At 37.2% G+C, this 27,603-nt stretch overlaps 1 protein-coding gene across 3 annotated transcripts; it reads right to left on the reverse strand.

Moving 5' to 3' along the window:
• Nucleotides 1–475: 475 nt before the first annotated feature.
• On the reverse strand, nucleotides 476–26,134 carry LOC121320926 (SLAIN motif-containing protein 1-like). 3 transcript variants are annotated; one of them, XM_041259706.1, is made up of 11 exons: nucleotides 25,439–26,133; nucleotides 22,239–22,378; nucleotides 13,306–13,452; nucleotides 12,663–12,779; nucleotides 10,817–10,933; nucleotides 9,845–9,994; nucleotides 8,455–8,793; nucleotides 8,031–8,066; nucleotides 6,701–6,847; nucleotides 5,724–6,006; nucleotides 476–1,431 (listed from the first exon to the last, which is right to left on the reverse strand). In XM_041259706.1, exons 1-11 carry the CDS (start codon nucleotides 25,903–25,905, stop codon nucleotides 1,356–1,358), a joined length of 2,019 nt encoding a protein of 672 aa, XP_041115640.1. In that variant the 5' UTR covers nucleotides 25,906–26,133; the 3' UTR covers nucleotides 476–1,355. The 3 variants fall into 3 exon arrangements, with proteins under 3 accessions (XP_041115640.1, XP_041115642.1, XP_041115641.1); XM_041259708.1 differs by lacking the exon at nucleotides 13,306–13,452 and having other exon boundaries at nucleotides 25,439–26,134; XM_041259707.1 differs by lacking the exon at nucleotides 8,031–8,066 and having other exon boundaries at nucleotides 25,439–26,132.
• Nucleotides 26,135–27,603: the final 1,469 nt, after the last annotated feature.

Here is a 27,603-nt window from a genome sequence, read left to right on the forward strand (position 1 = left end):
GCTTGCTCTACTTCTTTCCACTTAGGTGCACAGTCCTCCATTTGGTATTCGGGTGGATTGATAGGAGGAATATATGAAGGAATTGACATAGGCTCCTGTCTTTTTTAATCTGTATGTGTTTCCTCCAAATATCTCTCCAGCTCAAACTTAGATGATTTTAGTGTGCCATTTTTCTCGCTGGTGAATAGCTTCTTTACAAATTTGAATGGATCTTTATAAAAGTTAGTTCTTGCACACTCATGGAATGGCAATGCATATACTACTACAGTATGTACCTCAAAACTAGACTTATTAACCATAAAATGCATTCTAGTTGAATACATTTTACTGGGACTACCTAATGTACAATAATTTCTTCAAACCATCAATGCTTTTATCATCAATGGCACACACTGTAAACCACCAAGAACATAATAATAATAATAAGTACTCTGCACAATGACTTCAAAAAAGAGTTTATTCTTTAAAACTTGCTCATTCCCAGTACATTTGATGTTAATAAACTACATTAAAATTATCACTTTATTTTGCATTAGAAAAAAGTCTGATTCCACTGTTGGCTACAATTCATTGCAAGTGCAATGTGCTTTACAGTGACAGCATGAAAGCAATAAATACATGTGTAATACAATCATAACATATAAAAAAAGAATTAACTGGAGACAGGAAAGACAAAAAAAAAGTTTGTATAAAACTATTGCTAAACCTGTGCGTACTCCAAACTAAGTGAACCAGTTTTGTTCCAATGCTGTGCAGGTTTTAATTTGAAAACAACAGTAGTGACTCTTGAAGATAGTGTTAAAATAAATTAAAAAAAAAAAAAGGTGTGTCCTGTTGCAGAGGAGACAGCAAACAATATACCTGTTAACTAAAGAAAAACAATTAAAAAGTGCAATGAACAGTACAATAGGCACCACAAAGATATCACAGATCAGTCTTTAAATTCAACACGATTAGACATTCATATTTTCATTCTCCAGTATTAAACTTCCAAAAATGGCAAAATAACTATAATAGTAACAATACTTGTAAATTCCATCATCTCATTGTAAACAATTTAACAATTACATCAATTATTATTTTTGGCTGAAATATTTTTCGTTTGTAAGTTCTGATACAATACTGCATCTGCAAGTTTGACGTTATTGCAATGCATACAGTAATTGTACTGTTTTTAGCTCAGTACACCAGCAATTAGGCGTGTTTGAGATGCATTAGACCTCAATAATCTATTTTGACAACAAAAATCATCCCAGATTTGAAGAACACTTTGTGAAACAGTATCAGAATAACCCAGCCAGCTGGGCATTGAACACGACTGTCTCTTCAAGTTGTCTTTTACAATATATCCTGTATCAGTAGCAGCCATCTCTCCAACTTCCATCCCCTAGAGTGCTAAGTGCTGTGAGAGTCTTCGGAGGCTGAAGTAAACTGTAAAAAAAAATTATTATATATTATACACACACACACACACACACATATATAAGAACATAAGAACATAAGAACATAAGAACATAAGAAAGTTTACAAACGAGAGGAGGCCATTCGGCCCATCTTGCTCGTTTGGTTGTTAGTAGCTTATTGATCCCAAAATCTCATCAAGCAGCTTCTTGAAGGATCCCAGGGTGTCAGCTTCAACAACATTACTGGGGAGTTGATTCCAGACCCTCACAATTCTCTGTGTAAAAAAGTGTCTCCTATTTTCTGTTCTGAATGCCCCTTTTTCTAAACTCCATTTGTGACCCCTGGTCCTTGTTTCTTTTTTCAGGCTGAAAAAGTCCCTTGCGTCGACACTGTCAATACCTTTTAGAATTTTGAATGCTTGAATTAGGTCGCCACGTAGTCTTCTTTGTTCAAGACTGAACAGATTCAATTCTTTTAGCCTGTCTGCATATGACATGCCTTTTAAGCCCGGAATAATTCTGGTCGCTCTTCTTTGCACTCTTTCTAGAGCAGCAATATCTTTTTTATAGCGAGGTGACCAGAACTGCACACAATATTCAAGATGAGGTCTTACAAGTGCATTGTACAGTTTTAACATTACTTCCCTTGATTTAAATTCAACACTTTTCACAATGTATCCGAGCATCTTGTTAGCCTTTTTTATAGCTTCCCCACATTGCCTAGATGAAGACATTTCTGAGTCAACAAAAACTCCTAGGTCTTTTTCATAGATTCCTTCTCCAATTTCAATATCTCCCATATGATATTTATAATGTACATTTTTATTTCCTGCGTGCAGTACCTTACACTTTTCTCTATTAAATGTCATTTGCCATGTGTCTGCCCAGTTCTGAATCTTGTCTAGATCATTTTGAATGACCTTTGCTGCTGCAACAGTGTTTGCCACTCCTCCTACTTTTGTGTCGTCTGCAAATTTAACAAGTTTGCTTACTATACCAGAATCTAAATCATTAATGTAGATTAGGAATAGCAGAGGACCTAATACTGATCCCTGTGGTACACCGCTGGTTACCACACTCCATTCTGAGGTTTTTCCTCTAATCAGTACTTTCTGTTTTCTACATGTTAACCACTCCCTAATCCATGTACATGTGTTTCCTTGAATCCCAACTGCGTTCAGTTTGAGAATTAATCTTTTGTGCGGGACTTTGTCAAAAGCTTTCTGGAAATCTAAATAAACCATGTCATATGCTTTGCAATTATCCATTATCGATGTTGCATCCTCAAAAAAATCAAGCAGGTTAGTTAGACACGATCTCCCTTTCCTAAAACCATGTTGACTGTCTCCCAGTACCCTGTTACCATATAGGTAATTTTCCATTTTGGATCTTATTATAGTTTCCATAAGTTTGCATATAATAGAAGTCAGGCTTACTGGTCTGTAGTTACCTGGTTCAGTTTTGTTTCCCTTTTTGTGGATCGGTATTACGTTTGCAATTTTCCAGTCTGTCGGTACCACCCCTGTGTCAAGAGACTGCTGCATGATCTTGGTTAGCGGTTTGTAAATTACTTCTTTCATTTCTTTGAGTACTACTGGGAGGATCTCATCCGGCCCAGGGGATTTGTTTATTTTAAGAGCTCCTAGTCCCTTTAACACTTCTGCCTCAGTTATGCTAAAGTTATTTAAAACTGGATAGGAACTGGATGACATGTGGGGCATGTTGTCAGTATCTTCCTTTGTAAAAACTTGTGAAAAGTAATCATTTAACATATTTGCTATTTTTTTTTCTTCCTCTATGATTTTGCCATTTGTATCTCTTAAACATTTAATCTCCTCTTTGAATGTTCTCTTGCTGTTGTAATATTGGAAAAACATTTTGGAATTGGTTTTAGCTCCCTTAGCAATGTTCATTTCTATTTCTCTCTTGGCCTTTCTAACTTCCTTTTTGACTTGCATTTGCAGTTCTGTGTACTCTTTCTGTGTACTTTCTTTTTGGTCCTTTTTTAATGCTCTGTAAAGTGCCTTTTTTCGCTGAATATTTTTTTTTTAATTGATCTATTAAACCATTTTGGCAATTTAGTTTTACATTTAGATTTGTCTACTTTAGGGATATAATTGTTTTGCGCCTCTAGTACTACGTTTTTGAAGAACAACCATCCTTCTTCTGTGGGTGTTTTCTCTATTTTACTCCAATCTACTTCTGTTAGTCTCTGTTTCATGCCTTCATAGTTTGCTTTTCTAAAATTGTAAACCTTAGCTTTAGTCTTTACTTTTGAGGATTTAAAAAACACTTCAAATGAGACCATGTTGTGGTCTGAGTTTGCCAGTGGTTCTCTGACCTCTGTTTTAGTTATTCTATCTTCGTTATTTGAAAAGACTAAATCAAGGCATGCCTCCCCTCTAGTCGGTGCCTTGACAAATTGTGTTAGGAAGCAGTCATTTGTCATTTCCACCATTTCTATTTCATCCTTCGCGATACCCACCGGGTTTTCCCATTTTATTTGGGGGAAGTTGAAATCCCCCATTAGTATGGCTTCTCCTTTGCTACACACATTTCTAATGTCATTGTATAACAGATTATTGTGCTCACCGTCTGAATCTGGCGGTCTATAGCATGCTCCTATTATTATGCCTTTTGAATTTTTGTCTGTTATTCTGACCCATATTGATTCGGTTTTATTTTCTTTGTCCAGGTTTAACACCTGGGCTTCAAGACTGTTTCTTATGTATAGCGCTACCCCTCCTCCTCGTCTGTCCTGCCTGTCTTTCCTATACAGTGTATACCCACAAATATTATATTCGTCCCCATCACTCTCAGATAACCACGTTTCTGTAACACCTATCACATCATAGTTACCTGTTAGTGCAGTAGCTTCAAGTTCTAGAATTTTGTTTCTGATACTTCTAGCATTTAGATAAATACATTTAATGGTTGTCTTACCTGAGTTGTTGTTCTTGTTTTGATGCGGTCTCCCTTCTGTTTTTTTGTTCATTTCTCCCCCCTTCCTTTCTAGTTTAAATGCTTCCGAACCTGCTCGAGGATCTTTTCTCCAAGTAGACTAGTTCCCTTGTTATTTAAATGCAGTCCATCCCGTATATATATACACATACAGTGCCTTGCAAAAGTATTCAGACCCCTGACCAATTCTCTCATATTACCGAATTACAAATGGTACATTGAAATTTCATTCTGTTTGATTTTATTTTTAAAAACTGAAACTCAGAATCAATTATTGTAAGGTGACATTGGTTTCATGTTGGGAAATATTTTTAAGAAATATATATATATATAATTGCCATCCTACAGTGCATTCACAAAAAACACTTTAGGACCTAGACTGAGGTTTAATTGGTTCAATTCAATAACTTTAGGTGAATGTCAAGTGTTTCTGTGCCATTAAAGAGCCAGTATCACATCACTATGAGTTAAAACAATACCTGGAGTTTTTTTTCCTATGTTCTAAAGATGAACTGCTTCAGTCAACTACAATCTCGAAGGTTGGTGGAATTGTTTAAATCTTTGACTGCTGTGCCAGAACTAGTGTCTGTATTCGTTATGAACAAGCAGCAGCATGGTGCACCCTGGGAAGTCAGTGAAGCCATCTTTTCATAATTCTCACTCAAGAGTTTGTATGGCACTGCATTCCAGCAATTGCAAAACAAACTCTTGCTGTCTTCTGGGATGCAACTGATGAATAAAGTCAATGACCTACCGATTTTAGACATGTTTTATTTTTGTATTTTAAAAGGCTGACTAACTGTATTAATTAAAAATACCAAGACCACCCGGGTTGTGAGTGGAGGTCAAAACTGCAGTATTTGGTTGTTATCTCAGGCCTTGTCCCTAACCAGAAGCCTGGCCATTCCAAACTGTACTGTTATTATTTCAAGTAATGTAGTCGAACAGCAAAACACAATCCGAAAACGTTTTTAAGCAAGGTCAAACTGTTAAGCTATGACACTGAATCTTCAATGGCGCATATATATATATATATATATATATATATATATATATATATATATATATATATATATATATGTGTGTGTGTGTGTGTGTGTGTGTGTGTATATATATATATATTTGCGATATTTCTAATTGTAATTTTACAAATGCTGTCTCATGCACAAAAAAAAGAAAAAAATCAACAAAACAGACATTCTGAGACTGGCACAAACAGTGTTATAAATAAGGGGCAACAAGAACATGTGTGATGAATAAAACACAGTACTGTACGCATTTACAGCTCTTTTAACATAAATGAACATTACCCACTGGCCTGGTCTCTTCTGGTTTATGAGCAGACAGTGTATACTGTACCTTCGAAGGGGCTGTGCTAGTTTACTCCTTGGTATGCCGCTCCCTCCAGTAAGTGAAGCCGGTCTCGGAAGTGCGCTGCGCCCCGGAGTCGTGGGGGAGGCAGGCTTGTTGGGAAAAGGAATGCCGCTGCTGGAGATCGAATGTAAACTGGCTGAAGTAGGTATTCCAACAGGCCCTTGCACTGTTGGACTTACGTATGCGGTTGCTTTAAGATTCTGTCTGACAGACACAGGGAAGTTTCCAACACTGTGGACACGATGCTGCAGCTGACCAGGAGATGGAACTGAAGAAAACAAAAATAAAAAACAAATTATTGACTTATGTTTAAAAACATGAATATTCACATTTAACAAAGTAAATGCATAGTACACAAGATACAGAGATCCGCTCTTAAAGTCAAAACAATGGTATTCACTATTCGGAAGCAGCTGAATTATTGTGACAAGTTGATGAGTAAGGGCTCAGTTTAATTGAGATGGTGGCAGTTTTGGAACACCGTGTGTAGAATGTTTTATCTGTGTTTGTCTTCATTCAATGATCTTTTGATGCCATCTACTGGCAAGATTCAGAAATGCATTGCACAAAAAATCAGAAAAAGAAAATGACAAGGCTATACATTAATGTATTGATAAGGCTAAAATGGCAGAAAAAGCTTTTTATTAAAAAAAAAGAAAAAAAAAGAATAATTGTTTCAACTCCGTTTTGATTGTGTTCTAAAATACTAATACCAATACCAATGTTATAACACTACATATAATTATGCGGTTTGGTCCAAGAGAATGGAGGCATTAACACATTTCCAGTGAGCCGCAACTTAACTGTGGTAGTAAAAAGCAGTCATTCAAAATAATGATATTTTTTCTCAATTATGATTGAAGCTCCAAGCTGCAGTACTTCACTGACTGCCGGCTACCACCACATCACTGGAACTATCTGTGATATCACAATGGGAAAACAGAGATCATTTGTATACTTACTTGATGTTGGCAGTCTTGAGAGCCCACTGGAAGCCCCGTGTAGATTGGAATCAAAGCTCTGACTGTTCCTAACAGAGGCTGGGGAGCTGGTGTGACTCGTTGTACTTGACACACGAGCCAGATTTGGCATACTGCGCCGGAGCTTGTCTAAAATACAAACAAAACACCTTTTAGCGGATAAATGAATAGCATTTTACACTTGATAATGACTACTGAAATACATAAAATGGGGGCCTGAGAACCCCTCTAAGGAAAAATAAAATGTAATAAAGTATTGACAGCTTTAAATCACAAATATGCATTATACAACTTTATTCTTAAAACACCAGGGTTATTTTTTTTTTTTATCATTTGTAAAACTGGAAATATGTAGATACCCAGATATATGTTAATCTGCGTAAGAGAAACGAGGGATGGATTGGAAGTAATGACCATGGTCACTTTGCCAAAAAGTGTGCTTGTTTACCAAGTCATTGAATGTTTCTGGCACATGACCTTGAGTTTAAGGACTGATTAAATCAAATGGAAATGTACTTCAGATTTGTTTTAGAGCTTACAAATCCAATATGACAGTTAACGTGCTGTCAGTTACACCCTGATAGAACCTGTCACAAGGAGCTAGATTATAAAATCAAGATGACTTTTGAACAACAGCTGGGGCATCACCCTTTAAAGTGCATATTAAATACAGGCCATAAATACAAAATACCCACATTATTACACATAATAGACCAGTTTTAAAATGTAACACACATACAGATATTGAAGTATGTGTTTCCATGTAAAGATGTTTGAAGAAACATTACAGTAGATATCACACCCCACTACCTCAAATAAATAAATACTTAAAGTGAAATACTGAAAAAAAAACTTGGATCACATTTCCCTTTCTAAAGAAAAGAATGCTAGAACAAATTTAAAAAAAAATAAAGTCAACCTTCAAAACAAGGACTGGGTCTCCTGCTCAGATCACGCATTACAAAAAGACCATGTGCAGCATGATTTACTACCACAAGTGAATTTGTCTAATGTATGAATATTTAAAAGACCAGTAAGTAGGAAGGAAGTAATGAATTAGTGTTTGAAGCTACATTTATCTTAAAATAGACATGTGGAAACCCATTTCCATGACGCTGATGCAAAAACATTACACACTGTTGTAACTTCTGATAAACCCAGTGCCAAACAGATGCATTATTTATGTTTACTTGCCATTAAATGTGATAAATAGTGCTGCCATACAAAAACAAAATGTTGCCATACGCACGTAAACACACGTATTTTACTCAGTTAAAGTAACCGTGTTTGAGTAAAACGCTTGGCCACTTACTCTCATACTCTGCTTGGTTCCGAACAGGAGATCCTACTGCAAGTGTTCCCAAAGTTCAAACAGAGAAGTAATACAAACAAAACACAAAAACAAACAAACAGGGGGGAAAAAAAAGAAGCTTTAAAGCTAGTGTTTTTTTAGTTTTTTGTTTTTATTTTTGTGTCCTTCTGCACAAAAACACAAGTGCCTGCAGTATACTTACCACTGTAGGCAAATTGCCAAGTGCATAGTTAACGTGTGAATTGGACACTGTGTGCTACTGAAAGTAGAAGGTGGGTTTCAAATGCAGGTCAGGTGAATAAATTGATTAAAATGTACATCCAACAGTAGGTCAAAGATGATTGGCATGGTCCAGAGAAAAAAAAACAAAACAAAACAAAAACTCCTGACTACATGAATAATGACTTGAAAACCGCACGTTTACCTGCATTGGCCCTGCAGTTTTGCTGTGGTTCAGGTGTGTAACCCATTGGTGATGGTGAACAATACTGTTGATAACCATAAGTGTTCAAGTACTGTGAAGCTGGGTTCCTTCTGCAGTCTCTAATACTAGAAAAAGTCTGCGAATGCGGTATTCCTCTCTGAAAAGGGGAGCAGCGGGTGAGTCGAGGCTGCGGTGGAGGAAGGTGATCATATTCCTCATCGTCATCCAAACTGTATTGATCATATTCAAGGTCACTGCTGGCTCCTTTCATTCCCGATTGGAACGAAAAGCTGCGTCTCGTCACTGATGCAGATGTGGAAGCATAGTCCTGACGAAGACCTAAAAAAAAGTATGAGACATGGAAAGCTTAAAAGGTATTTGAGCACAACCTTTAAAGCTTGTAGTGCAAAATGCATGGGAGTTTGCTTATAGAACGACACGCTGGATTCAATGGGGAAGACCTTGAGCTAAAACTAACATATATATATAGATAGATAGATAGATAGATAGATAGATAGATAGATAGATAGATAGATAGATAGATAGATAGATAGATATTGTAGTGCTTTTGGTACATAAAATGGTGCAGAGATAAAATATTTCTCAAAATGCACTGCAACCCACTATTTTTTTTTTTTTTTTTAATATGTTGTTGTTAGAATAGAATGCAGCTTTCTGGGTTTAGACTCACGGACATTGTTGCAATAAGCTTTATTTTCTATATAACATTTACATTGTATAACCAGCGGGTGTATGTGGCTGAAAACGCACTGTTACAATTATTACATATGTAAAACCTTTGCTTTATATAACCAGTTTGGTTGGGGTCCTGTGTTTGAGAATGTGTTTACATAATGGGGGAATGGTACTTGGTCAGACAAGTCCGAAAGACTGTGGAAAACAGGAATGTCAGTCCCTGAAGGTAACCATACCGAAACAGTATCCACACCCTACAGCATCACATCAAGCTCAGACAGAGCCTATATAAGTTAGAACTAGAGATTAGTTTATTGCATTCTTACAATCAAAAGCAATATCAATTTATAAACCAATATGTTTAGATGTTGTTGCAATCAATCTATCGCCTAAACTTTGAGTTAGTATCTGAAAGATTTGTACCGGGGGTTGCCACCTTCCTTGGAGATATCCGGAAATTTGAGGTATTAGAAATGAAGTTGTCCCATAGAAAAGTAATAACTGTGTTAGACTTGGGGTTGGGACAAACAAGATTCTGAGAGTTATCTGGAAATTTGAGTAATGCAAGTTTGACTTGTGGATCCTACTATAGATATTATACACACAAACACACACACACACTTCAACAAAATCCAAATGTTCTTGTTCTCTACAGTGCCAGCTTGCAATGCATGACAATGCAGTGTCAACATACTTTCTTCTTGGAGCCGTGCCATTATCTGAACATCAGTTAGATCCTGAAGTTTATATCCCATGGAGATTGAATCTTCATCAAGTTCAGATGTGCTCAACTCACTGTCAATTGAAGACCGTCGGCTGAGAGAAGGATTCCTCAAAGTGTAACCTTCAATAAAACAAACAAAAAACAGTGTCACTTCTCATGGATGTGATACAACCAGGCATACAATGATGTTGACACACAGAGTGTTCATAAAATGATGCCATATTCCATCCATCTTCCTGAACTGTCCAATACTTTTAAACAGTAGCTATTCAGGTACCTGGAATTACTCTGGGTCAGAACAGTGCGTACAAAGCAGAAAATTAACCATTTATATGCTCAATACCACAGCACTTGTAGTGGTTAATTTATAAAAGGATAACTATTGATAGTTTTTAATTCATGTTGAACTAGCTACCAAGAGGGAACAGAGACTCATCAAAAATGGAATTAAACAGAAAAATATATAGTCAACCTTGATTAACTCAGCACCTTCACAACACCTGGTCTTGTTCCTGGATTTTCTCCATATAAAATATATGCATCCTGCCTCTTCATTTTTTTATTTAACACCACGCTTTACTCGCAACTCAACACTTACTACAGGTACCGAAGGGATAAAGACTATTAAAAAAGACTAGTGGATAACTCGACTGTTGTTTCATGTGACTGAACTTGAGTGTTTTTGCATGCGTTAAAAAAGCGAGTTCTGTAATCAGATGATCTCCACCCAAGATCTAAACATACTTGTCATCAGCGTTTACTGGCCTGATTTTATTTTATCTTAAATAAAATAAATAAATAAAACATTGTGTTATTTAGGTACTTCATTTGCAAAAGGCAAAAAACTATTAAAAAAAAAAAAAAAAAAAACCTTAATAAAAACCCTCTTAACTAGGATAGTCTTAAATTAAAAGACACCAGAGAGGAAAGTCTAAATCTTACTCTGTTCTGACAGGGTCTCAGGATTTGGAAAAGATCCTGCCGCTACACCAGAAACTTCCCCAATTGTAGGAGTCAATGTCAGGTGAAGTAGGGAATGGTTTGGTGAAGGCAATGGAGCTATGTGAAAATCAGAAACATACATTAAGAGATTTGTATGCAAAGTACTCCAGGAATTGTGCATGGCATATTTGCAGTTAAAAACTCAAAAATTAGGTAATATTTATTACATGCATGGACCAAAAAATAAATAAATAACCATAGTTGGAACAGCACTATAACCTAAAACATCAGAGCAGAGAAACTAGGACAGTAGGGGTCCAGGTGTTAAAGAGCAGGAAAACCACCACACTGCATTAAACGCTGTAAAACGATCCTCGCACTCACGGAGTTCGTTGCCCCTTTAAGATAGACCCAGGACACAAATTGATCTTTTACGGCGCTGACGCGCACTTTTTAATAAACACAGAAATGAAAACCAAACAAATGCCTAGCTCCCTCTTGGAGCTCTGACTAAACATAGACTGGTTCCTCACTAAACCACAGGACGGCTAAGCCGTTTACCTGACAAACACCAAAACGGGCTTCTCTCAGCACTCTCTTCAATACGACTGGACACACACGCAGTCGGGCTCTTCACTCAGCAGCCCCGATCAGTCTGGCTGCCTCTTTTAAATACCCTGCACCTGTCTCTAATTTATAATTACGATCAGGTGCCGAGGATTAACTAAATCATTAAAACAATTACAATTAAACCCCATAACACCCAAATGTGCATTCTCACAAGGTTTTTAGCAGGGAAGGATTTTACCCCCCTCCCTGGTACCTTACAACGCATACTATCTGAACCCATAATCTCAAGGAACCCTTCCATACTTGGATGAGAAAAAATTGAAAAGCTTGTAGACCTGAAGTGTTGTCTGGTACAAACAGTAAGTAACCCAGTCAATCAATAGCCAAGCATTACAAAGCTACAAGCTTCAAAATTAGCGTGCAATATCTACAGGGTGCCCTGATAATACATTGAGATAAGGGGTATCAGTCAACACGTCCCAAAACCAGATAGGGCAAAGCACTGTTGGACTCAAGTGAAACCGGACTCAAGTGATCACGATTATAGTGAAATCAGAGGTAAATGCGGTCAGACCACAGATAAATAATAACCACAGTCAGAATTTTGCTATCCGTTACAAAGACAACAAGTAAATTAAGAGGGAAACTGTATATATGTGCTGCGTTGCACTGCAGAATTCTGAAACTGCTGATAATAATAATAATAATAATAATAATAATAATAATAAATAATAATAATTATTATTATATTATTATTATTATTATTATTATTATTATTATTATTATTAATAATAATAATAATAATATAAATGTCAAAATACTTACAAAAAAAATACAAAAAGTAACATAACTGGATTTCTGTATGCTTGGATAACATTTAGTACTGAATTGTAATTTCATTCCTAGTGTTATCACAGGAATTATAAAAGGCTTGTACGACATCACTTTTCAGAATTGTGACATTTGCTGTATTTTGTACATAAACCAATGTAAATGACATACCTACCACAAAAAATGATTCAGCCCCATGTCGTTAAAGTATAAACTTATCCAAGGACAGGGAAATCAGTTATTTTTTTAAACACGTTTTTACAGTATTTTGACATCCAAAAGCCTATGGCTATATTTTACAGAAAACACACATTATTATAGCGTGTTGTCATTATGAGTATTAATAATGATATGCAGTAAACTACATTTCATTTGTTATAGTGCAACATAACAGCAATCTGTAAATTGCTGCTGTAAATAGAAGTATTGTACTGCTGAAGCTTACTCTGTACAGCTACTGGTTTGGGTGTTGAAGGGAAGCCTACAGGGGCACCAGAAACATCCCTTCTCGCAGAAGTCAATGTCAAGTGAAGCGGGGAATGGCTTGATGAAGGAAGTGGAGCTATGTAAAGGGAAAACAAATATAAGATTCAAGAAAATAAAAACAGAGCTTTGTGGGAAGCGCTTGGAGCACTGCAATTCCTACTTTAGGAGTGAAGAATCGAAAAAACAATACCTTTCTTGACAACAAAATTATTTTGAGCACCATCCCCTATAATTTGAGACAGTGCTATAATATATATATATATATATATATATATATATATATATATATATATATATATATATATATATATATATATATATATATATATATCCCTCAATTGTATAAATATTAAAGACCTATTTAAAACTGAATATAATAATCTGTGTTCAATCAGTCTTATTATATTTGTCTCTGTCAATCATTTTCAATCCTATTTTTCTGGAAAAAAATTACAAATTTTCCAGTTCTTGTAGGAATTGAGAGTTTATATATTTTTTGTATTTGATAGCACAAAAGATTTACAAGGTTTACAACAGACAATAATATTGCATATTTAAACAAAAAAAGTATGTTGAATGTATTAAGAGACTACACACATTACCTGTTTTCTGTGTTAGTATCGATTTAGTAGATGGTTTAAAGACATTGGAGCAGTGAAAGCCATTGCTATAGGGACTGACGCCCGCTATAGGACTGTAAGGAAAAGCTGGAGAGACGGGGCTGGGAAATAGAGTCTTCCATCTGTTAGCTGTTATCAAATCAAAGACAATAAGGGAAAAAACAAGGTTAAAACACAGGACAGGACAGAAGGGAAACATATTGCAGTAGCTGCCTTAATGCACATGCATGCTTTAGTACAGTATTATAATATTTAATGTCCTCCTTCCTGTTGCAAAGGAGGCTACTATTAAAACAGGGAAAGACATTTAAGCAGAAGGAGCTGCTTTGCTTTAAAACCACTTATTGAAATACATTGTGTGAGCTACAGAGAAAGGATGTAAAGTCACTTCATGTGGCTGCTAAGGAAAAAAAATAAGCCACAGAGTAATTATAGCTGGCATGCACAGCACCAGCCAACAAGACTTACAGGCTGCTACCATAGGTCACTACACTGCAAAACCACATTAAGGATAGGGGTGTGCCGATACACCGATACACATGATAGATTGCAATACTTTTCTTGACTATACGATTATCGATACAGTAACCCATATCGTTTTATTTTTTATATGCATATAAACTTGATATTAAACAATGTTTGTGCATTAATTTGTGTCAACACTGTTAACATTATTTATTAGTATGTATCCTAGCAGCCTTACATGTGTGCAGCCAATGATGTTATATCAAGCATACAGGAAGCTGAACAGAGGTGGGTTAATAATATTCTTAATCATCTCATCAAGCTATGGAGGGTGACAGCGAAATTCGTCCTGCTCCGGACTGCTTAAAAGTGTGGATTCATTATCGGTTTTAGCTGCGTCAAAGACTCGCCTCAAGTTCTTGATAAGACTCAAGCTGCGTGTAAAATATGCAAGGCTCGAATCAAGCATTCAGGAAACACAACCAATCTGAGTTTTCACTTAAAACAGCACCATAAGATTGACGGCACGCCATCATCGGAGTTACTAAAGGAAGTGTTACCACTCGTTATGCACAACTTACAATAGAAAACTTTAGTCGTTCAAAATTATCTGCAACATCAGTGCAAGCTAAAAATATAACCCAGTCCATAGCGCATTTCATTCATAAGGATTTGCGTCCCTACCGTACTGTGGAAAACGAAGGGTTAGAAATACTTTGGAGCCAAGGTACACTGCCTGTCGTTATGTTATTGCTAATGCTGTTCCTGATTTATACCAGTGTGTTAAACAACAGATCATACAAGAGCTTTCTAGGGCAGAGAGGGTCGCGCTCACATGTGATAGCCGGACCTATGTGACAATTACCTGTCACCACATATCCGCAGACTGGTCTCGAGCATCCTCCAGACATGGGCTTTACTGGAAAGCTGTATCGGTGAGAACATTGCAGATCTGCTAAAATCAGATATTGACAAGAACCCAGCAATACTGACCGATAATGCTTCCAATATGGCTATTGCAGCTCATGAAGCCAATATGACACATGCTGTGTTTTGCTGATACTTTGAATTTGGCGTCTCAGCGTGCACTGAAAATACCTTCTGTATAGTGCTTTTAAACCACACAGCCGCCTCAATAGGATCTGTGGCGAGCATATTTCGGAGGTGTATGGGACACCAAAGGGCACTCTTTAGTAAGAGAGGGAGGCTTTTTAATACAATGTGCTTTCTAAAATGATTTATACTTGGCAATTGTCAGGCAAACTGAACTGTGTGCACGCGCCTACTAGGGGTGCACCAAATACCGAATCCATCTCAAAAGATTTGTCCGAATACCGAATCTACAAAAACTGTCAAGAAAAATTGAAGGAAACTGTTTAACGAAAGACAGACTGGTAGCTACTTACACGGGACGTGCACAATCTACAGTTTTGAGCCTTTTAGTTAATAGTATTTTCATTACCAACTGGAAATGTATCACTGAATAAGATTTCAGTTTGAAACGTACACAATTTACGACTAGCCCACCCTTCCCCCCCAACAGAAACGTCAAAATACAGAACCGTTTACTTTACCTTTACAAGAGCTACTGCATCTTTGCCGTAAACCACTAATGGTGTTTCAACCTGTGTCACCTGATCTGAGAGTAGGGTTATCAACAAGCTCTAGAATCTCGGGACACTAAGTCAAGTCAGGTTTTGTAACTCATCTCTCTAAACTGCAATGTATTCATTAAAATGAGTGTGAATTGTGCGACCTAAATTGTTGCTAAATTAATTGAACTGTTTTACTTAGTTTACTTTACACACATGCCTGCGAGGATCGTTTCCATCAATCCGACCTATCCAGCAGCTGATTGGCTTTGAGTCTCTGACTGGGTGGGATTGTGTGAATATTAAACTAATAGAAACTTTACCTGCTGTCACAAAGTTAAACGAAAGAGTGCAGGCGAGTGCAAAGTTATGTATAATAATGGTGTTGTACTATTTTGATAGATATTGTTTACTGTATAAAAAAAAAAATCAAGCAATATGATTAATTGTTGTTACGAGGCTCTCCGGATAGAATCGCCACCACAAACAATTAAATACATTTACTAAACTGCTGAAGCAATTCACACTCACTTTACATGTTGAATACGTTGCAGTTTAGAGAGTTAAAAAAAAAAAAAAAACTTGACCTGCCTTAAAGTGTGCCGAGGTTCTGGAGCCTGTTGACAACCATATCCAAGAGCTATGAGGAAAAAATTACCATGATGAGTGGCCTGAATCTCCCTGAGAAATAAAACCCCCGTTGATTTAAATGCACTGTGTGTGTAGCACATATCAAATAGGGTACTGAATAGTTTTAAAAACACATTAACACACAGCAACTCCCAAATGGTTCAACTTGTATTGCCACGTTACAATAAATTGAATTTACTAAAGCATATTTTCAACAACGTCTTGCACATCTGACAGTTGTAAAGTTACAAAAAATATATATATATTGCTGTGCACCTATTAGTTTTTTTGTTATCTCCTTATGATCTCTAGAACATGTCTGACAGACAAACAACAAAAGCACAAAAGCCTACAACAGTTTGCTGTTTCTATATATTACAGGTTTACTGCATAACTTTACTCCATGAAGAGTGTGATCTGATGTGCTGTTGCATACGGGGGTATGTTTGCAATCAGCAGCTACGTGACTGTTTAGTGCTTGCACCATCAGTAATTTAGGGAGTTGGGAGATGGGACAGAGTTCGTCCCAAGTATTCGGCCGAATCTGAATCCTGCTCAAAAAGTAGGTATTCGGGCCAAGTCCGAAACCGAACCCTGGATTTGGTGCAGCCCTAGCTCCTACCCATACACGTAGTCTTTACAATACAGTATAAAAACAGCATTCATGCATGCCTACAATAACAACCATTTGCTAGTTTCTTACACACAAAGCAGTATTCATTACTGTTGTGAGGTAATAGCCCCAGGACTGGAATACAGCTCTATTCAGTTAACAAAACAGTAAAAAAACCTCAAACAAGATTCTTATTGCGCACTATATTTCTCCATTTTGTATTTAAAAAAGTCTGCAAGCTAAAATGCATATCATATAGTACGTAAATATAGACATGACTTGTATATAGAAAATCAAACACTGGTCCCAAACACTTGTGACCTAATTTCCACTTAAAAGCCAAAACAATAAAAAAATATATAGCGAGTATAAAAATAAATCCCATTTGTGGCCAAAGCACAAGACTATGCATCCTGTCAGTTCAGCGTTTGATACAGGAATTAAATGCTATCCGTCATAAAGAATAAGCCACTTAGCATCCAAACCAGATCTCTTTTTTCAAACTGTAGTTGCCACGGTTACTATTATACAATGAACTCCCTAAATACATGGTATCCTAGAAAGTAGCTCAAATGTTCAATGGATTCATACCCTAGCTTTTAATGAGTTCAGAAGCACAAACCACAACCTTTCTACTAAGGAGTATTGCGGTTACAAGTTTGTCCTTAAATTCCTTCCTTTAAAAAAGGGGACATATTAATTTGAGATTGCTTTGAGATTGTAAATTAAAAAAAGAGCAAAACTTAAACTATAAAGCAAAATTTTAACATAAAAAGAATGGTTTATCCTTAACTGATTCAGAATGAAGCACTTCAAGCTTTGGACTCCTGGGGGTTTTAGCAGCTTAGTATCCTAGTTTCATAATTTACTTATCTACGTTGACCTAATTTTTACTACCGCCTGCAGTCAATGTCAGTGTACAATAGCAACATATAGGATATAACATGAGTAACACATGATTAAAAGGTGATTTTAAAGCAAATTCCCCACAGGAAAACTAAATGGCACACAGGTGGCTGTGAGAAATTCTACCTAGCACAGAAAACTGAGCTCTGTAACAAACATATGGGTACAAGTGTCGATTAAATGTCAGGAAGTGAATTAGTTTAAACAATGTTCATAACTCAGACCGGAAGCTCTAAATTAATAAGGAAGGCTTTTGGTCCTTTCATTATTTGCTGCGGGTCAGCATGGTGGTTAGCGCTGCTGCCTCACAGCTCCATGGTCCTGGGTTCGATTCCGGCCTCAGGGGTCTTCGTGTGGAGTTTGCATGTTCTCCCCGTGTTCACGTGGGTTTTCTCTGGGTACTCTGGTTTCTTCCTACAGTCCAGAGACATGCTGGCTAGATGGATTGGCCTCTCTAAATTGCCCCTTTGTTGCCCTGCGATTAACTGGCATCCCATCCAGGGTGTAGTCCTGCCTTGCGCCCTGTGTCTGCCAGGTTAGGCACCCTCTATAGGATTAAGCGGTTACAGATATTCGATGAATGGATGGATGCTCAGCAAGCATTTATAAATTGTATCTTTACATGGGATCCCCTCTAACTATTTATGCCAAAGCTGTCATAAAATCTTAAAACTCTGTGTGTGGGGTGTGGGGTGTGTGGGTGGGGTGGGAGAGAAAATGCTCATGGACCCTTGCTTGGCAATGGTCACTTCTTGTAGCTTGGAATGTATGGGGCACATATTTGTGGCACAAATCCCATCTCATTCTTCAGATACTGCATACGCTCTTAGGAACTTTCTAGACCCCTTTTGCTCAGGCCCTGGCAGATAGGCTCAAAATTGCTCAGCTCTGACCAGGTTAAACAGAAGACAGGTGTTCTGCATTCTGATCATGCTGAAGCAGACTGGGGTCTTGACATGCGTTCTACATCCTGATCATGCTGAAGCAGACTGTGGTCGTGGCACAGAGCAGAATCTTTGGCTCCAAAATGTTCTGGAACACCATCATCCAATACATGTGCTTATCCTTTGCCAAATAACAAATAGCCACTAATCCCAACTCATATAGCTAAGACAAAAAGTAAAAAACCTGCTGAAAAATGTTGTTATGCTAACATATTGAATTAAAACCCCTTTGTAGTTTTCCATATACTTAAACAGAGAAATTGAAAAATATGACATTTCAAAATCTAACACAAAATACTGTATTACGATTATGGCTTCCAGTAATTTTTGTGATTACATGATGTTAAATACAATACCTAAATTTTGTTCAGGTACTTTATCTTTTCAATGTCTCAATTTTAAAATTCTAGGTGATGCAAAACCTTTGGCCATACTGTAGTTTTGTACTTAGATGTGAGCAGTGCCTTTTACTAATCAATGAATGAATAGACTACTGCTAGATCTGCCTCCCTATAATCTGGAACTGCACTGAAAAAGTTTGTTTTCCAGTAACAAGTCTATCATACATTTTGTCTAATTGTTTTGGCCCAGCTTTTAAAAGGAATTACCCTACTTGCTCAGGTTGAATACAGTTATACACAAATGCTGACTGAGCTCTGTGAATCCCCCAGCCTATTTGCTATCATGTGGATAACCACAAGCTGCTTACAGTATAAACTACAGTCTACACAGACCAGCCAGATTAGAAGCATGCAACCAACTGTCTGAATGACCTTTCAGAAGTTCAGAGCAAACAAAAAACAAACAAGCAACCATATCCTGACTAGTGCAACAAATACATAGAACAAGAAAGCAGGACTAGTGACAGTAACTTTTCAGTTAAAAACAGCAAATTAAGCTGAATTTGTAAAAAAAGCCATCTCCTAACCTTGACGCACACCAGGCACTGGATACGCTAAATGAGACATTATGATATGGTCACAGTGTTGACAAAGTGGAAAATACAGCATTCTAAATAAGAATGTCACCATTGAAGACACTGGCAGTCAAAATGTTTGAGAATGTTAATATTTATTTTATTTGTATTGCTAGAAAATACAAAAAAATAAAAAGCAGCAAAAAAAAAAAAAAAAGGAATGCTACCTGATTAGTATTACAGTATCAATCTATCCTTACTTTCAGAAACACAATTTTGTTCCTATGCCTTTAAGGCGTTTTACAGTATGCAAACCGAAAACCGTGGTAGTTGCCCACCACAGCAGCAGAAAGCAAGCAGGGCTGAAGACATTTTTCAAGGGACTCGATAGAATGATGCTGGTCCCACGAGCTCTCAGGAGTACTGGATAAAAAATACAACCTGCTAACTTTCTACCTACTGGTATTATAATTGCTAGAATGTGTTCCTGATCAATTTCAGCTCTATAGCTGATATCCCAAGCTTCATATCTTAATAACTTTATGTACACATGAATGTAATAAATACTGTACTATTGTCAATTTGGCATCTTAAGACAACAGTTAATATCATTAAAACACTAAACTGGCAAATACCAAATTATTTTAATTTCGTTTGTGTTATTCTGAAATAAGAATAATATTTATGTAGAATTTAATAGGCCAACTTAAATTCTGAACAATAAATGCTAGAACCCAACAATAACTAGTACAGCAGTAAAACGAAAACCATTCCTGTTAATTCACGGAAACCTGCCAACAACATGTTCTGGGCGTCTCTCAATACCTATCGGTGCTCCAGAGGCCCCACTCATTATTTCTGAATGTCAGCTTGACCTGCTAAAGTCTTTGCTACTGCTGTCAGGCCATGTGATGGGTGGGTGTACATTATTATGTCCCCATAATTCAAAGCAGTCGTCCTAAAAAGAAACAATACAATACAATTGGATAAACGTTTCTTAAAAGAAGTCTTCCTCACATTATATTCACAGTAGGTTGTTTTAGTAGTACTGTGTGTCTTATGATTCAGTCTCCCTTTCTCAAGCACTTGGTTCATGGTCATGGAATCAGGCATTTGGAGACCACTAAATGAGCATATTCAGCAAAAATATTAATATTGCAAAACCATATCAATTGACTGCAACCTCCTTCACATTTTAATTTAATCCCACTAGTTCTAATCAAATTGAAACAATGGGAACTTTATACTAAAACAGTAAAACTAATTGACAATGAGGAAATGGTACCAGACTGCAAATGGTAGAAAATATACAATACGGTACTGTATAAGAAACACTAGAAGCACAGATGGGAGCACAAAGCGAAAAGTTGAAATAACCTTTCTTCACAAATGACTCTTTAGGGCAACAGTGGAACTCCTCAGTAAATAATGAAACGGTGTATGTGTGTGATGGACAGACAGGTTCCTCAATGAAGAGCTCAGATCATAACCTTGTCAATGACAGGCTTTGAAGCATGAAGCATAAAAAACGGGTCTTTAACAGATTCTCACTAAAGAGATTTTACACACATTCTTTCTTACTCGTTTTGTGTACTACCTATTCTAATGTAACTTCATAACATACACATTAGATCCTTGTCAAGGCATTACCTTCAAGTCCCCCCCCCCCCCCCCCCCCCCCCCCCAATTCCATTCAGATGTGTTGTGTATAAGAACACCTATCAGGATTCACCTTTCCCTGTAGATTAACAATCTGGAAATCCTTAAATCATTAAACATGTTAATGAGTAAATGTTAAATGGAGTAAATGTGTGATCACACTTCATCTATTACACAGTTGTTACAAGGGGAAAAGCGTCCGCAGTCTGAGAGCTAAGCCGACGGCATATTCATCAGCACACACTTTGCTGCATGCAGCCTGTTCATATTCATACACTTTAATATGGTACTTTACGACAAGACTTACACGATTGCCCTCAGCAGAGATAGCCGCGGTGTTCAGAAGTTTAGGGCTGTTTTGTTGATGAAAGGTGCTAGTGCCGGTACTATCAAGGCATAGCAAGCTCACCCTAACCTAAATAGTTTGTTAATTTATTTTATTTTATTTATTTACTGTGCATGTTTTGAAATTTGTTTCATTTGTACGATTACTTTGTTGCTGCATTCCATCAGCATATTGATTTAATTCAAGTGAATGACCTTACCATAGTCCTATGTAACGGGCTGTAATAAGCACACTAAAACGACAACTTATGTAAAAGTAATATAAAATGCTGTCACACATCTCATCGCCTTGAACCCAAACTGTAATTGCAATTTCATAAACCACGAGCTGCAGGTCTACAAAGACATGATTTACCACTTACAACCGACCTGTGACAAATAAGAATAACAGGAAAATAAATAAAACATTTAATGTCTCTTAATACAGCACTTTAGTATTTCTACATTGATTATTAATACATTGTTATGAGTGATGCAAATGCAGTTTAGTTTGTCGCTTTTAGACTTTCATCCAGCAGATGGGAAGTCAAACAGCTGAAAGAGTTTATAAAAACCAGATCCTAGTATGCTGCAAAGTATGGTATGCTTAGTAAATATATCGTGATTTTAAAAGTTCAAAAACGGCAAGCAAGGACTGAACGTTACATCCGACAAAAGATGAAATGTGCACAAAAATATTTTTGACACCCATCAACATTTATTACAGTAATTTGTGAGCCCCTGAAAAAGAGCAGGCTTACAATGGATGTACAATGTACATGGCTGATGTTGTGTACCTAGCTTAGACATTTTTTTACCAGCACAATTCCTGACTGGCTGGGAATACTGTAAGCTTTGCACCTTACCTTGTTCAAGTCTTAAGCAGAGTGAGCGTTTTGCAGCTTCCACTTCTGGTGGTGGGTTATCCAGCACTTGTCTGCACCACTGCAATGGACTGAGGACTGTCTGTTCACATGCAAGCCTTGTTTTAGGAGAAATATACAACCTGCACCAGGGACAAAATAAATGGTTCTCATCAATAGCACTGAATTATTTGACACCATACACCAACCTGTTTTTGCTATTTTTAGTGTCTGTCAGATTGCAGAGATTGTATTATAACTTGGACTACTCCCTGGGTACTTTCCTGTATGGGTATTTAAGTTACAAATATTAACATGCAATTTAGGAAAATGTATAGCACAAACTCATGCACAATGTTAGTTTAATTAAATAAATAGCATTCTATAACCAAGACATCAGGTATACAGTAGAAGCAGAGCTTTGGAAATGTACTGTATGTATAGTGACCTACATTGACACAACGAGGACTCATTTCTTGTTACAAAGACAATGAAAAGTCACATTGTTTACAAGAAATAGCCTTAAGTAGTTTAGCTAGTGTAGTAGATCACTATCAGTACCTTGGAATATGTACATCAACAGTGTGTGGAATAATGGTGCATCTCCTTTCTCTAATGGGTCCAGTGCTTCCCCTTGTATAACCCTGTAGTTAGGAACCACAGCTAAGAGGCTGTGCAGTGTGTGTCCTGCCTAATAAACAGAATATAAGTGCTAGAGAAATGTCTTCAATGGGTACTTGGGAGCCATGGCCATACAACATGATCTGCAGTACAAAGGGCTGCCTGACAACAAGGAACCGATGTGATTCAATGTGGTGCCATAAGTAGGGCCCTGTGAAAATCGCGATTTCATGGACTGCGTGGAAATTAATACCACACACTGTAAACAACATTCTCTAAAAAGGCTAAATATGTGTCTACAGCAGATCAGGTAAAGCAGTATCCAGTAGGAGGTTACACAGCGACAGAGGGAAGCTCTTCTGTACGTTCAGGTGACTTCCATATTCCAAAAGTCTACTTATTAAATTTTGACCTGACAGAGGCGTTTGTTTGTGCAAACATCCTTTTTGAAAAATTAGACCAAAAGTTAAAGAACTTCTTCAGACAGAGCGTAGCAAATCGTGGAGCGATTCCTTCATCAGCCCAACTGAGACGTGAATACTTGCATAAAGTCGCCGAGTATCACAAGCAGGAGATTATGGAATTGGTAAAACAGTCTGGTTGCTTGTCAGTGGTCACACTGACAACTCGACTGATGCCCAAGACCAGTATGGGTTACACATTGTATTTGTTTTGCAAGACCTAAATGGTGAACATGCATCTGACATACTGGAACTGAAAGCTATCCTTACAGATACACTTTACCTACAAGTTGTTAATTACAACACCATTTCACAAGCTATTGTAAAGTGTTTGAATAACTTTGATGTTAATTTTGATGTTAGTGCATTTATATGTATATTTGCCGTTTAAAAAAAAAAAATGTGTACATGTAATTTGTAACATATTTCCGTGCACATTCTGCGAAATACGATACTTTATCTGTGCTGTGAAGAAAATGTCTGCGATTTTCACAGGGCATTTAACTTTATTTACTTTAAATTCAAAAACGTGCTTTCCAAATTAAAGAATTATTGAATAATCATTTCAAATGTAAAATTAATCAGTACATGAAAAAGCCATGTTCATTCCAGCACTACTAATAGTAAGCTGATCAAAAATTGTGCATATTCCTAACACTCGCACCAAGGAAAGTATAACAGCCCACCAAAGTTTCACGTTTTCACTTAATGTTTGCTATGCGGCAGTTTAACACTTGTGTGGCTATTTGAAATAAATGCTTACAATAACTGCTTGTGATTTGTAGTTATGTTGACGCACACTTTAGAGAAATAAGTTGCACTGCAAAACTACCAGAGAAGCCAAAGGTTATGGAACTCTTCAAAGCGTTTTTAAAACCAACCTCAGCTTCTCATTTCTATTGAGGTATAATGGCTAGCTATTGGAACAATATGCCAATAAATTGTCATTGCTAAAATGACAATAAGACCTTGCTTGTGTGTTGATTGGGCCAGTCAGAACTGCGCTGGGATACCAATTCCATCTAGGAATCAGTAGTGGAAAGAGAGGACAGTGTTTTGGGAAGCTTGTTGAGAGCTCAAACAACATGCACAAAGCACTAGACTAAGGGCTTGGGCTGCTTACCTACCATCTTTTTCAGGGCTTTCTCTGCTCCTATTGAGGTATGAACTGTCAATTTCCAATGTGCAACAGTATGTTCATTGTGAAGCGTCAACATAGAAACTTTGACCCCCGATTTCTTTTTCGCAAGTGGAAGATACTTTGGTTAAACACTACTTTTGACCACGCTAACTACGTAATAATTAACTGATCATATGATATGGATATAGTCTGTCAGGAAACAGACACACATGTTCAGTGCCTTTGGTAAGCAGTTAACTCAATTTTCATTTGATTTTGAAATGTTAATAAATAGCATGCAATCTTGTGAGCCTCAATAAAACAAACAGTCTGGGAACTAGGCAAAATAAAATAAAATTATGCAGTCTCAAATCCAGGGCCTCCTTATGTGTATCCTATACAATGCAATGCCTTCAGTCCTTATATAATGAATGCGTTGCACCCCCCATAAACAGATTGGAAGTGTATCTCGGTTACCCTGCACCACCTTATACATCTGCAATGGAGATACAATGACAGAAAAGGGATGTGCAACTGAATAAATGCTTACTTCTAACTTCTACAAGACAGTATGCGGCATACAATATATAGCGGACACTCCAATTTCTAACCATTTGCAACAAGTTGTTCACTGCAGTCATCACACTGCAGGCATAAATTGAGAAGATACAAGCTTAGAACCCTGCTTTGACAAAATATTAAAATGGGACAATATATTGTAGTTATCAGGGATGTAGACTTCTGAGCCAGTCCAATTTCTATGGTAATTTGTGGGTAGGTAGGTAGGTAGAGAGAGAGATATATATATATATATATATATATATATATATAATATATATATATATACACACATACACACAGACACACACACACACACACACACACAAGTGTGTTATGGTGGACAAGGGTAAACATGAAGCTAGTGCAACGCCTTATTTTTAAATATACATTAATAAACAAAATGATGCCCACAACCAGCAGACAATACTGAAAATGCATACCAATTATCATCATCCCTTCCTTCGCTGTTGCAAGCAGTATCAAGGTCCAAAATCTCAACCTCATCAAAGACTGTTGGTTCCGTGCTGGTGGTGAAGCACAGCTCTTTACCAGCAGCATCACCTACACAATGCCGCTTGAAGTCGAGGTACTGTTGTTCAGACGGGCCATAGGAACTGACTGCAGCCGGACACAGGAGCGTTGGGACAGGGCTTGGAATGCAGTAGCTCCCAGTGAATACGGGACTGACGACTCTCCCAGGGCTTCCAAACAGACAAGCCGGCGAGGACTGCACGTTACGTGGACTGGCTGTACTGACAGCGTTGGCCCGGTTCCTTAGCTGTTCGTTTTGCTTCTCCAGTTTTCTAACCAGCTCCTGTAGCTTTTTCACCTCCATCTCCGCATTAACGGCGTTATTGTTGCAGCTGATGTCCGCCATCATCTGCGGCTTCCCCAGAGCGCCTTCCATTGCTTAAAAAAACATGAATTACTGCTAAAAGATGGTGGCTATCAGTGCGATTATTTTATGTCCCTGCTCTTCCACTTCCTTTACACCGACATTTATGCATTCCGCCAAATCTATTCAGTGACACTCTCCTTCTACTGTTGCATTGACAGAGATACTGCGCTAGTCACCCACAGTGAAACCTACAATAAAGCTGTCTCCTCCCACAATGCAAAGAATAGAGTAACAAAAACCGGGGACCTGACCAACCAAAAATGTTGTTCAGGTGCGGCGACAAATGAGAAAAAAAACAACCTATATTATTATTATTATTATTATTATTATTATTATTATTATTATTATTATTATTATTATTATTATTTTAATTATGTTTTGGTATTGTTGTTTAATTTACCCTGCTTACAAGCGAGCACCTCAGACACAACACAAGGTATATATTTTTGTGTTACCGGTACCCTTAATGGCTTGATGGTTGTTTATTTTTCTAAGCACACGTTAATTGTAGCTTTGTTATGTCGTCCTATGATTATTGTAATCAGGTGTAGCTATTCTGGTCAGAGGATTGAGCGTCTGGTAAGAACCCGGACAGGGGGTAGGTTCGTCTTAAAACCTACACCGAATTACTACTCCCTCACCAGATCTTATATCAACAGGAATTATCAGTTTTGTATATTTTATATTTAGCAAAAATGCTGCCCGACAAAGACAAAACTGCCCAAACTGAGAATTAAAACTTTGAGAAACGTCTTAAAACATATACCGCACAATTACTCGTTATGTTTAGCCAGATAGATAGATAGATAGATAGATAGATAGATAGATAGATAGATAGATATAATTAAACGCCTTATTTTGTTGTTTTGTTTTGATGTTTTTTTTTTGATGTTTTTGTTTTTTTACAATGCTTCTGGACCAAGACAAAAGTGCCCGGACAGGGCATTTAAAGGAGTGTGGTCTTCCTAAAACCTTCATCAAATGGTGTGTGTGTGTGTGTGTGTGTGTGTGTGTGTGTGTGTGTGTGTGTGTGTGTGTGTGTGTGTGTGAACCATGTAGAGAAAGTAATCATTTGATGTAGGTTTTAGGAAGACCACACTCCTTTCAATGCCTTTTCCGGGTACTCAGAAGAGTGCGTTTCCCAAAAACACCGTGAAACTGCATCTTAATACCGACCTTAATGTACATAATAGAAGGTGCTGTCCCAGCAAAGGTGCTGAAAAGGATGGGGAGTCAAACACAAAACTGATTTGTTCAGTATTTTCTCCGTGATTTTAATAATAGGCTTACATTTAAAACTCGTTTGGAGTGGAATCGACAGTTTATATTCTAGGACTGAGTAAAGGAATACATTGAAAGCTAATTTAATAATCTTATAAATGTGTGTTTATGACAACCGCATTTGTCTGCATAATTGATTTATTCTCACCCCAATAATGTAAGAATTGAACACACCTATAAGTTACCCTAGAAAACGTTACTTTTTGTTGCAGCAGACAAAGAATAAGGGAAAAACAATAGGTTACATTTAAGGATGGAGAAGGATACCAAAAAATGAAGACAGATTCACTAAATCAGAGGTAGAAATACTTCTCAATGAAGTAGGGGACAAAAAAGATGTGTTTTTTAGCAAGCTGAAAACAACAATAAGGAATCAAATTACTAAAGTGGCAGGACTTTGCCAGTCTGACAAAACGTAAGGCTGCT

The sequence above is a fragment of the Polyodon spathula genome, chromosome 9 (genome assembly GCF_017654505.1).
Source record: "Polyodon spathula isolate WHYD16114869_AA chromosome 9, ASM1765450v1, whole genome shotgun sequence".
In the NCBI taxonomy this organism is placed as follows: Eukaryota; Metazoa; Chordata; class Actinopteri; order Acipenseriformes; family Polyodontidae; genus Polyodon; species Polyodon spathula.

Excerpts from the sequence above, each read along its gene's own strand:
- LOC121320926 (XM_041259706.1), bottom strand. The coding sequence starts at position 25,905 with ATGGAAGGCGCTCTGGGGAAGCCGCAGATGATGGCGGACATCAGCTGC. Across the intron at positions 12,780-13,305 it reads GATACTAACACAGAAAACAG|CTCCACTTCCTTCATCAAGC; the intron begins GTAATGTGTGTA and ends CCCTTTACATAG. Across the intron at positions 9,995-10,816 it reads TGAGACCCTGTCAGAACAGA|GTTACACTTTGAGGAATCCT; the intron begins GTAAGATTTAGA and ends GTTTTATTGAAG.